Source organism: Tupaia chinensis, unplaced genomic scaffold (genome assembly GCF_000334495.1).
Source record: "Tupaia chinensis unplaced genomic scaffold, TupChi_1.0 Scaffold143636_1, whole genome shotgun sequence".
NCBI classification, from domain to species: domain Eukaryota; kingdom Metazoa; phylum Chordata; class Mammalia; order Scandentia; family Tupaiidae; genus Tupaia; species Tupaia belangeri.
The window spans coordinates 686,960-702,811 of NW_006203484.1; the positions used below are offsets into that span (position 1 = coordinate 686,960).

Below are 15,852 nucleotides of genomic sequence, written 5' to 3' on the forward strand. Positions count from 1 at the left end.
ACATCTACTCTTTAGGAAGAGTTCATTTCCTCAGGTAAGCCTCAGAACAGCCAGGTGTTAAAAAGAAAAATAACAACATTAATTTCCTTAAGACAGAATTACGTATCTTATATTAGTATCCATCAGAGAAAGATCATTTGGAGCAGGCTTCAAAGAACTGCAAGAACACAGCTGTTCAGATGCTCGTTTTCTCACACCTGGTGTGTGTTGGGGGGAAGGCTTGCAAATCTCAAGAGAGGTGAGGTGGGACACTGAAACCACGGGGAGAGGACTCATCAGGCTTGAGGTAGGAAAGAGGACGCGTGGTCAAATGACAAGAGACACCACACTGCTTTGAAGTCTATAAATCTATTGAGTAAAAACAAATCATTGTCAGACACCTCAAATTCATTTGGTTCAAATTTGGCTGAAGTCCACTTGCGGCAGAGAACTAAGGTGAGGGAGATACATGGTGACCCCGGCAGGGGGCGCTGCACCGAAGAATTTCCATTCTGGCAGGCGCCGCACAGCCAGTGCCAGTCAGTGGCGGGGGTCTCAGTATTTAACAGGCAGGGGTAAACCCAAGGCAAGCACAGATCTTTCAAGGGAGGGCGGGGCCAGCACACTGGGAGAACGAGCTGCAGCAGAGGCTGGCTGGGGGGAGCCGATCTGCTGGGTCACTTGGGGAACACGGTGACCACGTCGTAGCCCTCAGGTGGTGTGACCCGCTCCCGGGCATGCTTTTCACAGTAGATCAGGTCCTCCACAAAGAAATGGCCCTTCTGTTTCAGGTTGGTGCCACAGTCAGTGCACACGTAGCACTCAGGGTGGCGGTGACGGTCCCGCAGTTTCACAAACACGCCGCTGTAGAGAACAAGGGCTCCGTCAGTGGCAAGCACCTGCAGGTGGCACCCGACCTCTACCCCACCCTCCCCAGAGGCCCACCACAGGGCAGACCGGGGCCTTCCCACCAGCCTCTCGTCCCGGGATCCAGAGACATTATTCTGGAAGCCCCTCCCACGTCAGCCAAGCAGCCCTGCTTTTTCCGGCTTCCCATGTTCACAGCCTAAGGGGTCCTCAGTGCAGGAGCCTTCGCCCCTACCTGGCCTCTCCTCGTTTTCCAGGCAGAATGTCCCCTTCACACCCAGAATGTAGAACACGCAGCACTTCCCACATCCCACGGTTTACCCACTGGTGGGGCCACCCAGGACCATGGGAAGTAGGTACTCACACAATGCCGGTGCCACATTTGTCACACATGGGCAACTTCTGAGTGTTTCCAATCGATGCGGCCACTTTGGTGACGGGAGCTTTAACGCTTCTGAATCCTGATGGTTTGTTGGGATCCCCTGAAATGAGGAAAACACTTGCGTTGGGTGGGATTACATAAGAATCATTTAGCTCTCTCAGAGCCACTTTTGTGTTTGCACACACACACACACACACACACACATGTTCATATGAGGCCATGGGCATCAGAGTCAAAAAGATCTGAGTCTGCCGTGTAATCACAATCTTTCTTAATCACTTTGGTCCCCAGTCTGCTTTTCTAAAAAACAAAAGATTATCCCTTTTACTTCATCTACAAAAAGATAAATATATTCACAAAACCTTCCTACAGTACCTGGTACAGAGTCAGCCCCGCAACACAAATTACGTTATATCCAGTTACATCTTACATGCAAGCACTGAGATGGGAACTTAGGTACATCTTACATGGATTTAATAAATACCTAAATACCCACATTACCTGATAATCCAAAGACAGGGTATTTCGATGAGCCTGCGCTGCAGGGAACAAACTGTATAGTCCAGCATGCGACAGCAGCTCCATGAAAATGGCCTGCTCCAGGGCAGCGGGAGTCGCCCTCTGCTGTAAGCTGGGTGCACTTGCAGGGACCTAGAATAGCCTGCTGGGTGGGTGCTGAGCTGCCTACATCCCTGCTCGGGGTCTTAGATACCAGAGCCTTCTATCGTGGTAACTACTAATGTCGAGAAGCAATCGGTTTTACTATTTACTATTACTTATGTCTTTGTCTGGCTGTGCTTCCACATTGCCCTCTTTTTTTTCTAGTTTTTTTTTTTTTTTTTGCCATAGGGCACATGCACTCGCCAGAGAGAGAGAGAGACAGTGAGAGAGAAAGAGAAAAATCACCCACTGGGGGTGAGGGCGGCCATGCCACAATCTCATTTTCCTTCAGGGATCTTGGGCACACGTATGTGCCCAGTGTGATTTTCAAGCCTGAATGTGGTAGGCCACGTGGGAGTCCCGTGATGTAACCACTGCACCATCTGCTGGGCCCGATCTCCCTACTTTTTCTTTCATTGTGATGTGGCCCGGCCTTATGTTATGTTTATCCACAAGTCTCCCTCCCGGAACTGCAAGTTACGAGGGCATCTGAACCTCATCTTTTTTATTTATTTATTTTTTTTGGAGAGGTTTTTGCTATAGGGTGTGTGCGCTCACCAGAAAGACAGAAAGAGACAGAGAGAGAGAGTGAGAAATCACCCCCCAGGGGGGATGGTCATGCTGCAATCCCTTCTCCTCCATTCTCCTCTTGGGATCTTGGGCATGCACACACACGCGCCTGGTGTAAGTTTTAAGCCTCCGGGTCCAAGACTCAAACCACAGTCGACTAAATGGGAGTCCAGCGACATAGCCATTATGCTAACTGCTGGTCCCAGAACCTTGTCTTACATGCTGCTCAATATCCCACAGAGCCTAGCGTGGGGCTTAGCAAATACAAGAGGCTCGATAAAGATGCAGACATGAATGATGAAATTACATGACAGATGCATGATGTCTTTACCTCAGTCCCACATGCTTTGGCCCAAAAAGCCAGTGAAGGTTCCTCGTGGTGGTTTTGAACAAGCAGCCATGAGCATCCCAAGTCCCAGAGGAGATTCTGTCAAACTATCCAGGTCAGGCTCTGCCCCAGACCAGCTGAGCGAACTCCTCCAGGTGCAGGGTCCTGGCTGCCGGTGTGGGAGATTCTATCTACACCCCGGCTCAACTCACTTCTCAGACTAAAGCAGCTGTTCTCAAACTGCACTGTGTACCAGAATCCCCTGGAGGGCTTGTTAAACACAGCATTCTGGGTCCCACCCCCAGAGTTTCCCAGTCAGCACACCCAAGAAGCTGCATTTCCAGGTTTCCCGGAGCAGGAACCACTGGTTGAATATAGTCATTCATTCATCTATCTATCTATCTATCTATCTATCTATCTATCTATCTATCTATCTATCTATCTATCTATCTATCTATCTATCTATCTATCTATCTATCTATCTATCTATCTATCTATCTATCTATCTATCTATCTATCTATCTATCTATCTATCTATCTATCTATCTATCTATCTATCTATCTATCTATCTACGTATATATATGTGTGTGTGTGTATATATATACACACACACACATATATATACACACACACATATATGTGTATATATATATACACACACATATACATACGTATATATATATAGTGCTAAAAATATTATTTAAGTCTTGATCATTGATTTTTTTTGATGCTTCCTTAAATTTTGCTCCCAAGGGCATACCTCACTCACTCACTCACCTCACCCTACTTCTGGCCCTTCCCAGAAGGGCCTGGGTGCCGCTTTTCTAAGCGTGGTGCCTCAGACATTTCGAACAGGTTCTCTCATTTTCTGGCTGCTGTTGGGACTGCCTGCCCATGACGAGAAGGAAGTGGCAGCACCTCTGCAGAATCGGATGGCCTGAAAAAGCACCGCGGCCACACCGAGGAACCAGCTCACGCAGTTGGGGTTCTAATGCGACGGGCTGGGGTGTTTTTTGTTTGTTTCTCACAGAACTCACTCAATCAGTAGAAAAATGAACAGGAAAGGGGAGAAGGTGCAAGAGGACAGGAGAATCCACATCTCCTTCTGGAACGGAGAGACAGGAACCGGATAAAGCCAGGCCCAGGTGAGCAGAGGGGGCTGCGTGCGTGAGTGGCCTCAGTGTGGCCCAGTCAGCCCTGCAGCAGCACTGCTGGCTCTAGACTTCCTCTCACCTACCCAGCCAGCTGCAAATACCAAGACATTTGTCCTCCTCCTTCCTTCCCTTACAGCTGTCTCCGAAAGACTACAACAATTTCAGAATTTCTCTTCTAGTGAACCCTGCATCCTGTTCTTTCTGGGAAAGCAGCAGAAACGAGCTAAGCAAAGAGCAGCTGCTTTTCTCTACTTCACGGCTCAACAACCATCCGCGGCTCCACGCTGCCTGTAGAATTGATCTGATGATCTTTCAGCCAGCACCTGGTGGTCCTCTGTGACATGACTGGACCATCCACAGATCCTCCTGGAACTCTGGGCTCAGCCCAAATGAGCCTCAGTTCTTGCCGAGAAGTCTCCAGCTTTCTCCTCTCAGAGTTCAGGATTCCTGCTTTCTTGGCCCACAATGTCTCCTCCCACAGCTCCACCCATGAAAAGCCTCCTTCTATGATGGATAAACAGAATGATGGCGGATAAATGAAAATGTGGTACAAGGACATGGACGAGCCTTGAGGACACTGTGCCCACGAAAGCACAAAGACTGTGATTCCACCTCTACAATGTATTCGGAGCAGTCAAACAGACAGAAAGTAGAACAAAGCCTGCTAGGGGCTGGGGAGCAGGAGATGGGGGATTATGGTTCAATAGGCACAGTTTCAGTTTTGCAAAATGAAGAGTTCTGTGGAACTAGCCAAGTGGCATGGTGGTTAAGGTGGCTGGATGCTATATGGCTGAGTGTGCAGTTTGAGTCCTGGACCTGATAGCTTGGAAAATATGCCAGGCATGTGTGCATGCATGCCACAAATCTCAAGACGAGAATGGAGCAGGGTCAGCCCCCTTTGGAGGGAGAGGTGGTTTCCCATTTTCTATCTCTTTCTCTCTCTGGTAAGCATACACGCTCTATAGCAAAAACATTTAGTTTTTGTCCCACGGATAGATGGCAGTGATGGTAGCAAAGTGACACAAACATGCTTAATGTCACTGAACATTGTTCAACTTAAAATGGCTAAGATGGTCAAGTTCATATTATATGTATTTCACAACTATACATACATAAGTAAATGAAGTCTCCTTTTGCCTACAAAATTTGGAATTTGATCCCAAGCAAGGGGAAGTTTGAAGAACCCAGAATGCTTTCTCCTAGTCCAGAGGCTGAATTTCATCCACAAAAGCCTGTGTTGAGTGTCCTGAGGTGCATCCCAAACCTGCTGCAGCCAGCCTCCTGCGGGGCTCTCTGACTGCGTACCTGCCCTTTACAAACAATCACATGAGGTCCCGTTATTAGCCTCGCCGGGCAAGTACAGGAACTGGGCATGGGGAGATGGGCGACTCAACAAGGTCTCACGGCAGGTCAACGGCAGGGCCTGGATGCCCACATGCTTTCTACCCTGCAGAGCTCTTTCTGAACCGGAGGCCTCTAGGAACGGCAGGCACCTGCACCCTCTGCTTTCACCACATGCCAGACACTGCCCGGAGCTTTGGTCATTTCCTGTCAAATAGAAACAGGTGTTCTCTGGGGCTGGCAGGTGTCATGGTAGCTAAAGGAGCTGGACTCCCATATGGCCGACCACGGTTCGAGTCCTGGACCTGGCGGTTTGCTTTCTCACTTTCCCTCTCTGTCTCTCTCTCACTCTGTTCCTTTCTGGTCAAATTTAAATAAATAAATAAATAAATAAATAATTCTTTAAAAAAAAAAAAAAGAAAGAAAGAAAAACAGGAGTTCTCTCCCCGGAATGCCTTCTGCTTGTAGCAGAATGAAACTAATCCCACTGCATGTACTGAAAATTAATGCAAGTGCACATTAAGAGATATGGGAAAGACTACAAGACCCTTTACCTTCCTTTTCCTTTTCAGCAAAATATTGATTTTTCTTTGGGGGCAAGAGAGCATTCAGCCTAAGAGACGAAACAGTAATTCCCAATCACGCAATTGGATGCAGCCATGAGGCTAAATTCTGGTGACTAAAATGAAAATGGAGCACAAGTGTGGGGCTTGAGACGGAAGCTGGCTCATCTGAAAGGGGCTCTCCAATTAGCTCCGTCCCCTTCTTCCTCCCTGATGAGCACCAGCTGCCAGCTAGGAGCATGAGGCGACTTTGAGAATGGAGCTGTGGGGTGGCCCGACGGAGCTCAGGATGGGAGGAATCCAGATCTTGATGACCTGGAGAGCCAACTGCATGCTCAGGTCCTTGTCGGTCAGCCCAGACGAGCTCTGTGGCATCTGCCTATGTCCTGGATTGAGCTGGGATGGACTGGCTCTGCTTCTCTTAATTAAAGGGTTTCACACTCAGAAGTTATGGTTTCTCAATTACATAGTATGGAGAAATAAAGATATATATATATATATCTTTATATATGTGTGTGTGTGTGTGTGTGTGTATGTATCTAGAGTAAAGTAGATCTGTACACATGTGAGAAAAGAAGAGTGAGAAAGGACCCTCCACGGAGTCTGGCTACACTGCGAGCCCCTTCCTCCAGGCTCCCAGTCTGTCACCTCTTTGACTCTCACATAGGTACCCAGCATGTTTTGGGCTGACCAGGCCATGGATTCGAACCATGGCTGCCATATGGGATCCAGCCTACCTTGAGCAGACTCACTACTACAACTTGATGCAAATATGGTTCGTTACTTCCCAACTGCACAGGTATTCCCAGAAAAAACTGCTCATAGAACAGTATGTTTTAGCATAGAAGCAGCTTTTTTTTTATCTTTTTTTTTTTAGAGGTTTTTGCTATAGGGCGCGTGCAATCACCAGACAGAGACAGAGAGACAGAAAGTAAGAAATCACCCCCAGGGGAGATGGCCATGCCGCAATCCCTTCTCCTCCATTCTCCTCTCAGGATCTTGGGCACTCACGCACACGTGCCCGGTGTGAGTTTTAAGCCACTGGGTCTGGGACGTGAACTGTGGTCGACTACATGGGAGTCCAGCGATGTAGCCATTACGCTAACTGTTGGTCCCAATAGAAGCAGCTTTTTAAAAAAATTTTCTGTGGGTGCAAATTGCCCCTTTCTGAAGAACCCACTAAATGGGGAGGAACTGCAGTTAATGGGTGTGTCCAGTAGGAAACTTTCAGCTTGGGGAGGACTCAGGAAGTCGCATCTTCAGCTGGGGCACCCGGGAAGGAGGCTGCTACCCCTGGGGGCACTCATCACTGACCCTTCCTGACTGCCCTGAGCAAGTCAAAGGCAGCCTTTGCACTTGGCCGAAGCAGGTCTCACAGTGACAATCACCAGGTGTCCGCCCCCAGGAGCCAGACTGTCTTTCACAGGAAGGCACACTGAGGAGGAGAAGACAGCAAAAGGTGGCAGGAACCCAGGGAGGTGACTGAATCTCAAAGAAAGGGACAAAAACAGAGCAGAGAGCTGGGCACCCCAGGAACCAGAAGGGGAACAGAGGCCAGTGCTCCAGAAGAGGCTGACCATGAGCTCACTGGCAAAGTGATGTTAACATGCTTAATGTCGCTGGACATTGTTACCTTAGCAGCGGGGAGGCAGGGGAGCCCGAGAGTAGGGTCCACAGGGTGCCTCAGTGAGGAGGGGCGAGCAGCCCTTCAGCACACTGTCCTGCCGCCGACTTCTCATAACACACTGCTGTTACTCGGTGGAGGTACCGTTACCACTGTCTGCCGAACCTCACATAATACAGACAGCATACACTGCTGCAGTGAAACGGTCTCCGGAGGCCTGCACAACCACCCATCGCTGGCCCTGGGTGTCTTGGCCATCAGAGCTACTCAGTGGACAAGCTAAAGGACCTGGGAGCCTCTCAGTGAGGTTTCGAACCTCGTAATTATGAACCACATACTACATGCCAGTCATGGTGACGGCGTTTGCACAATGAATGAGTTTTCATAGCAATTTAGAGGAAAAGATTTTTCATCTCCTGTGGACAGGACAAGAATACAAGCCTTGGATGGTTTGGAGGCTTGCCTAAGGTCAGACAGTGAGGATGCGGCCACTCTGAGGGCTCTCAGAGGACACCCATCTGAGAACAAGAACAAGGCCCCAGAGGGAAAGCCCAGCTCCTGATTCACTGGGCTGCTGATTCGTGATCACTCTGCTTATCAAAGCCCACGGCTTCACCCACTGCTGCTCGCCAGCCACCACAGGAGCATGGGATGTGGGCTCCAGCCAGCCAGACGGACGGAACCCCACAGCAGTCGGGCTCCCTCGACTGCAGCACCCTAATGCACATGTGGCAGGAACAGCTAGGCATGGCCCTTCCCAAATGAAGGTGTGGTCAGGTGGGCGCTCTCTCCCTGTCTTTTTCTAAAGGGGTTTTTAGCAGTTGTTTATATGTACGTATTTATTTAAATTTGCTAAAGGATGCGTCTACTCACCAGAGAGAGAGAGAGAGACAGAGAGACTATTGCTCTTCTAGGGGATGGCCATGCTGCAATCCCTTCTCCATTTTCCTCTCAAGATTTTGGGTACATGCACACACACACACGCCCAATGCTTTTAAAGCCACCAGTCCAGGACTTGAACTGTGCAAATGGCCATGTGGGATCCAGCCGCCTTAACCACCATATCACCTGCTGGCCTGATTGTCTTTGTAAGTTTATTTAGCTTTTCCATGAGACAGGCACTGCTGGTGGGGTCTTCACACTGATCCACTCCCAGCCTCAGCACACATGCCCTCTGAGCACAGGGAGGTTCCATGACGTGGACCTAGGACCTTGGCATGTGGGCCCGGCATCTCAGCCCCATGGCTGGCCCCGAGCTTTTAGCATTTTCAAAGCCCTGGCCTTCCAAGGTGCACTGCCCTTCCCGCCTGCGGTGGTTGTGCTGGCCTGCCCATCAGCCATGACAACCTTCAAACACAGCCTCTCCCCACATGGAGGGCTGACATGGAGGGCTGATTACCTTTCTCCTCAGACTCCAAGATTTCCTGCAAAACCAGGAAGGACGTGGACTGTTTGGGGGGCTCATTTAACTCCTGTTTCTCCTGAAGCATCTTGTAAACTTCAGATTCTTTGTCGATGACGAGGCCGCTTGCAGGCTGAGAATGGTCTAAGCTGTAAAGAATGTTTAGAAATTCATTAGGACATGTCTGAACTTAGAAAAAAAGTCCCTGCAGGCCTGATTCAAAGCTGGGTCAGACGTTATCCCCACGGACGAGGCCCTCTCTTCATGGGGCCTCAGACCTCTGCCAACACTGTGAGGTGCCTGCATCAGAGCTGGCGGCGAGTCAGTGCAGTCAGAGGCTCATTTTCCAAATGGTTTCAGTAATTCAATTACTTTTGGGCCTAAACCCATGGAATGAGAATACTTTCTTTTTTTTTTTTCTTTTAGAGGTTTTTGCTATAGAGTATGTGCGCTTGCCAGACAGACAGAGAGAGACAGACAGAAAGCGAGAAATCACCCCCCAGGGGGGATGGCCACGCCGCAATCCCTTCTCATCCATTCTCCTCTCGGGATCTTGGGCACACACACACATGCGCCTGGCGTGAGTTTCAAGCCACCGGGTCTGGGACGTGAACTGCAGTCGACCACATGGGAGTCCAGCGACATAGCTATTACACCAACTGCTGGTCCCGAGAATCCTTTGTTTCTTTTTAAACCACATGTACAGCGATGTCAAGGGAAAATGCAGAAGAAGGAAACTTCAGTCACAGCCTGACCGATGAAACCTCCTCGAGGTCCCCTGTGGACAGGGACACACCCTCCTTTCACAACAGAAGTCAGTGCTCCTCACTCCTGAGGCCTCGAAGTGTTCTCCCCACCCTATGATGCCTCGTGGGCTGTGGTCTCCTCACCTGTAACCAGAGGTGCTAGTCCCCGCCTTGCCTAGTGCGTGGGGCTGCGGTGAGACTGAAACACGCAGGCTCCTCATCAACTGTAAGGGGGAGCCCAGGGCCGAGGCAGCAGGCCTGGCCTCCATGCCCCGCTCCTGTCGTGCTGTGCCCCAGGGCAGGATGAGAGGAGAGCCGCTGGGGGGGGGCCATCCCCCACCTCCGTTTTCCAAGGGAAGGGGGCCTCCACTACCCAGTCTCAAGGAAGGAGAGTGCAAGGGAGGCCACTCTGGCCGCCCAACCTGTACAATCGATGAATCAGACCACTCCTTGCCATGCCCCTCCCTGCGAGTTCAGACCCTGACCGCACTGGCCAGCACCTGTGTGAGCTGCAGGGCTGTCCCTCTGCTGCGGTTTATGGTCCCAGGACGGTCTCATCTTCCACCAGCAGCCGAAGTGATATTCTAAAACCTATGAATTGGGGACCAGCAGTTGGTATAATGGCTACGTTGCTGGACTCCCATGTAGTCAACCACAGTTCAAGTCCCAGACCCAGTGGCTTAAACCCATGCCTGGCGTGTGTGCGTGTGTGCCCAAGATCCCGAGAGAAGAATGGAGAAGGGATTATGGTTTGGCCATCCCCCCTGGGAGGAGGCTTTCTCGCTTTCTGTCTCTCTCTGTCTTTCTGGTGAGCACATGCACCCTATCGCAAAAAATCTCTCTTTTAAATAAATAAATAAATCTGTGAATCAGCCTGTGTCCTACTATGGCTCCACATAATCTCATCGTACTGAGACCAAATATTTACAGTATTAACAAAACCCAAGTTTAATCAAATTCAACCTCTTTAGAGCAAATGCTCATTATAAACAGGAGAAACACTCAGAGCGATGTGGCCCAACCTCCCCTCCCGATGCACCCACTGTGCCCGGCTGACTGGGCTCTCTCACACCAGCCTCAGGGCCTTGGCACTTGCTGCTCCCCCTGTCTGGGTCTCTGCTCTTCCCAGATACGGCCATGGCTCCCACCTCATCCAGGTCTCGGCTCAGCTGTCTCCTGAGTTAAACCAGTTAACCCCTCCCCTCTGTCTCACATGCATTTACTTGTAGTCATTCGCTTCTGTATCTTCTCTTTCTCCTAGGAAGTCAGCCATGAGGGCAGGGACATGGCCCGTGTCCTCCCCGGCCTGAGCAGTACCTGGCTCGGGCCGAGCTCAGCAGGTACCACCAGGGTGAAGAGATGGAACTGCCAGGTGGACCCCTGCTCCTCCCTCCTGGCTCCCTGCAGTCCCCCCCGGGCAGCGCCTCCAGGGGCCATGCAGGCACGTGGGCGGCCCAGGCTTCTGCCCCAGGCCCCTCCTTCCTCTCTGTCTTAGCTGCTTTTTCAGAAGCCGCCCATGCTAGGGGAGAGGGACTGTGTGTCCAGGGGGGGCCAGTGCAAACAGACCATGGTGTGAGTACTGACGGGGACAGACAGGCTTGTAGTAAAGAGCTGCTATTCCTGCACGACGAAGCTCAAAGCTCCCAGCCTCCCAGGACGCAGCGGTGGCCAGGAATGGCTTTTTGTGTTTTTGTTTTGTTTTGTTTCTATCTTAACTAAAACAGTTGACAATTTTATTTTTACATTTCACAATATAAATGAAAATTGCACTTTTTTGTCGTACTTCTCTCCTCCAAAACTACTCTTATTTTTAATAGGAAGGGGGAGAAAGTCTTCCTTGACGTGCTGTTAGAAAAACACCCAGAGTCCCAGCGCCATGATCTCCTGATGAAGTAGAACAAGTTCATATAAAACTGACGTAAAGAAGCCTCCCTTAGTCCTTATCTGTCTGGTTGAGTCACCCCTGGCCGAGTGGGCACCATCATGGGCCGGGCAGGAGGTCTCATCACGGGGGGCCCAGGCCTCATGGGCATGTGGCCTCACTCCAGGAGCAGGGCCTACTGGCCTCATCCCAGGAGGAGGGCCCATCACTGGCATCAGGGGAAGGTCCCCATATGGGTGCCCGCATCATGCCAGGGCGAGGAGGACCCGGGAGACTGGGGGAGGTGGGGTCATCGCCCTGCAGGAGGAGGAGCAGGGAATGGAGCAGGAGGTACCCTCCCTCGTAGAAAGGCAGCAGTTGTTTCGTCAGTCAGGCTCTGCACCTGCTCTTCCATCCATTTCGGATAGTGGTCTTTCCTGCTCTCTCCGTTTCCTCCCACTGCAGTGGGTTCTCATGGAAGGAGCATCGTGGGTGAGGCTGTGTCACAGCAGTCACAGTGAACTTAGGCCTGGTGCTCTGTAGGCCGTGGGTCACTGTGTTCAGTGCTGCCGGAAGTGCCCCAGGTATGGTTTTTCTCAGCCCGTCTAACCAGCTTCTCTTTAGGGCTGGAGTCACTTCTGTAGATGCAAATGAGCTGCAGCAGTTATATCTATTCACTCTTTCTCACCCAGCCACTGGGTAATGAGTTCACATTCCTTTTTTTTTTTTTTTTTTTTATTGGAGAGGTATTTTGCTATAGGGCGTGTGCGCTCGCGAAGGAAAGTGAGAAATCACCCCCCAGGAGGATAGCCATGCCACAATCCCTTCTCCTCCATTCTCCTCTCAGGATTGTGGAGTGATTTTCAAGTCACCTGGTCTGGGACTCGAACCACAATTAGCCATGTCCAGCATCTTAACCACCGTGCCATCTGATGGCCCCAATACATCCCATTTTAAAAGCAAAACTGAGGTATGTTTTACCGAGCTAAGTCATCTCCTCCCTCCCACCCTCTGGGGCAGCCTGGCCAGCTTCCTGTGCCACTTGATGTCCTCAGGCCCCAGCTAGAAACAGAGCTGATCACGGCAAAGGAGCTGCAGGTGTTTCCCTTGGACTCTGGCCATGTTCCTGCAGTGGAGGACGAGGCCCCCAAAGAGTGCACTTGCTCTGCTGCCGCAGGCAGGGCCTACGGGGACACTCCCCGGCCAGTCATGGCTGCAGCCCCTCCCTGTCTGTCCTGCCCACACGTCTGGCCTGTGCCTCCATCTCTCCACCTGCCAGAGCTCCTCTCAGCCGGGCCTCCCCTGGCTCACCAAAGCAGCCCAGTTCTTTGAGTTCCAGCCTGACTCTGAGTCTCGGAACTGGCCCCATACTAAAGGTATTACATGATTTTTCATGAATCCATTTTCGATTACACTAGAACTATTTTAAAATCAAGATCAGACCATGGAATGTTCTTGGGCGGAATGTTTCCTCTTCTCTGGTGCATGTTATGTCTGGAATCCACCAAGGGAACAGTAAAGATGAAGAACCCGAACCCCAAGGCCATCGCATACTCTTTCGGCAAATAACCGGAAGGTATTGCTGGGCCTAGAAACAGCAGTATACTTTTTATTCGCAGAAAATGACAATCACTTCATGCCACCGGACAACGTATAAAACCCCTTCGATTACCCACTGTCCTGCTTGAAAGCACTGACATTTCTAATTAAAAGATAATACCCTAACACACAAAGTCTAAGCCTTAGACATTAGACCATAAGATCCTGATATGGCACCATGCTGTCTTAAAAAGTAACTAAGACAGGGTGGGCCACACAGCCTCATGGTTAAGGGAATCAGATCCCATATAGCCAACTGCCGCCTGAATCCCGGCCCCGGGGCCTTGAAAACCACGTTGGATTCGTGTGTGTATGTGCTCCAAATCCCAAACGGCTGGAGAAATGGAGAAGGGACTGTGGTGTCACCATACCCATTGAGCAGTACTCTAGTACTCTCTCTGTGTGTCCCTGTCTCTCTCTGTGAGTAATGCACCCTCTGGCAATTTTTAAAAATTATCTTAATAGGGACTGGCAGGTGGCATGGTGATTAAGGACGCTGGTCTCCCACATAGCCAGCTACGGTTTGAGTCCCAGACCTGGCAGCTTGCTTTCTCACTTTTTCTCTCTCTCTTATCAAATGATGATGATGATAATAATAATAATAATGAAGTTAAATACAAAATAATTCTTTAAAAAATCATCATAATAATTAGAGCAGAAAACATGCATAAAAAATGGAGCCCAAAATTCTTATTTTGATATGTAACAACAGCAATGAAAAAAAGAATCCTATGTGGTTTCAGAAAATCAAACACAAAGACTGAATGAATCCACAGGAAAAAAAAACGTAGAGGGTAGGAACCCTGAAGTAGACACATTCTTCTGAACCCACTCTTTATAAGAAATATAAAACAAAATATAAGAATTTAATTAAGTTCTGCTTCTCTGGAATAACTGTCTGTTACCTGAAGTGCCCTAGTTGCTTCTCCCTGAGTGACGCATGGAGCTGACGTGCACCAGTTCCCTAAATATTTCATATATTCTCCCACCGGTTTAGTTCCTGACCTCAAGGTCTTCTCCCGAAGGCCAGCCAGAAATGTAAGGATCCAAGAGGACTGCAGAACCTAAGAAGAAAGTCCCCTGAAGCCCACCTCCAGAGATGGGTTTGGAGAATAAGCCTGCAGCTCCTACGTGACACTTAGGGAGGCTTCAGCCAAAAGAGTGGCTGGGTGAAGGTCAGAGGTCAAAGAGGACAGAGCACAGCACTCCTGTGGCACTGGGACATGGGTCAGCACAACTCTGAGAGGAAAGTCTGTCAACCATCAGAAAAATGAGGCGACCAGAGTGGGGACATAGGGACTCCTTATTTTTTATTTTGAGCCACCACTTGTGGCAGTGATGCAATAACCTGTGTATAAATCCCAGCCCAAACAAGAAAGCTGTAAGATAGGAATTTCTCACTGCTGATACGCCCTTCGAGGGGCCACTTTCTCACACAGTAAGTGGATTTTGTGACAGAAAGAGGGGTTACTTGAATTACAAAAAGCATCCAGACAGCAAAAGACAGTCCCTTCATAAAAATCATTCTCTTGTCCAGGGAAATATAGACATATTTTCCCCTGCTCCAGCCACGAAGAACAACTAAAAATCCTGGACCTTCTGCATAAAACAAACACGAGAGGCCAGCAGGTGCCATCGTGGTTTAAGGCCCTGGATCCCACATGGCCAACTCCAAGCCCCAGACCCAGTGACTGGACAAACACACCAGGCATGTGTGTGTGTGTACCCAAAATCCTGAGTACCGAGGAGAAGGAACTGTGGTGTGGCCATCCCCTCCTGGGGGGGTTGGTGATTTCTCACTTTCCCCCTCTCTCCGCATCTATCCACATGCACCCCAGGGCAAAACAAACAAGCACACAAACAAACTCAAGAAGACTCTACACGGGGGACAGGGAGGAGAAGGCAGACTGGTTGCGACCCTGGGGCCGAGGAACATGTGGAGAGTTCCCTGGGTTTTCTTTTGGCCTCAGATATCCCAGACATGGAGCTGAAGAACAGTGAGCACAGATTTCTAAAGGTCCCAAGATAAGCAAATAATCAAGAAAAAAACAGCCCAGTATCAAATAAAGCTTTGAAAATTGGCCACTTTACTCCAACCAAATGCCAGAAAAGGCCCCGTGAGGGTGTGGCCTTCCATGCTCACCAGGCTACAGTGGAGTGTCCCAACCATCCCACCAGGGCAGTGTCAGAGAAGGCTCCCTGGACAGCCCACATTTCATCCCTGCCAGGCTGTACTGAAGAAAGCCTAGCTCAGAGTTAGGCCTTCCAACACCACTGAGCAGCAGTGAGGCCACCACATGCTCCCAAGGGTGTCAGTGAGGCCAAGAGGGAGCCAGGACTCCCAGCCCTGTCCGGCAGCAGCAAGGGGGCTGGTAACCTCAGTGCCAATGGACATGCAAGGGGGAGCCAGACTTCTACCCCACTGCCCGCAGTAAGTCAGAAGCCCGCCCCTCTTCTGGTCAGTGTTCTCCTAGGTTCTGATGAGCTCCGGTGTCACATTACCTAGTAACAAAATGTCCCGGTTTCCACTGAAGTCACTTCTCTTAAAAGAACTAGGAAGAGCCCCTCTCTGGGGGCCCCGTGGCCGGGGGGCTTATGCCCCTGCGCAGCCCCCCTCCGGGCCGGCCTCCCTGGCCCGGAGGCCGAAAACAAGGTTGAAGAACTTGCAACTTGAGAAGATGATAGTTACTAGCCCTGCATTACCTCAGGGGAAAACAAGAACTATTCTGCCATTCTTAAGGAAGCCAGATACCCGAGGACAACTCACACTGCAGA

At 50.2% G+C, this 15,852-nt stretch overlaps 1 protein-coding gene across 1 annotated transcript in view; it reads right to left on the bottom strand.

The window, feature by feature from the left end:
- Positions 1-641: 641 nt before the first annotated feature.
- The window catches only part of PDLIM1 (PDZ and LIM domain 1), a 61,717-nt gene continuing 46,506 nt past the window's right edge, over positions 642-15,852 (bottom strand). The window contains exons 6-8 of the mRNA XM_006164512.3: positions 8,869-9,020; positions 1,211-1,328; positions 642-843 (exon numbers count right to left, since the gene is read on the bottom strand). Of these exons, the coding sequence (XP_006164574.2) occupies positions 657-843; positions 1,211-1,328; positions 8,869-9,020 (457 nt within the window). The 3' untranslated portion in view covers positions 642-656. The remainder of the gene's footprint in view (positions 844-1,210; positions 1,329-8,868; positions 9,021-15,852) is intronic.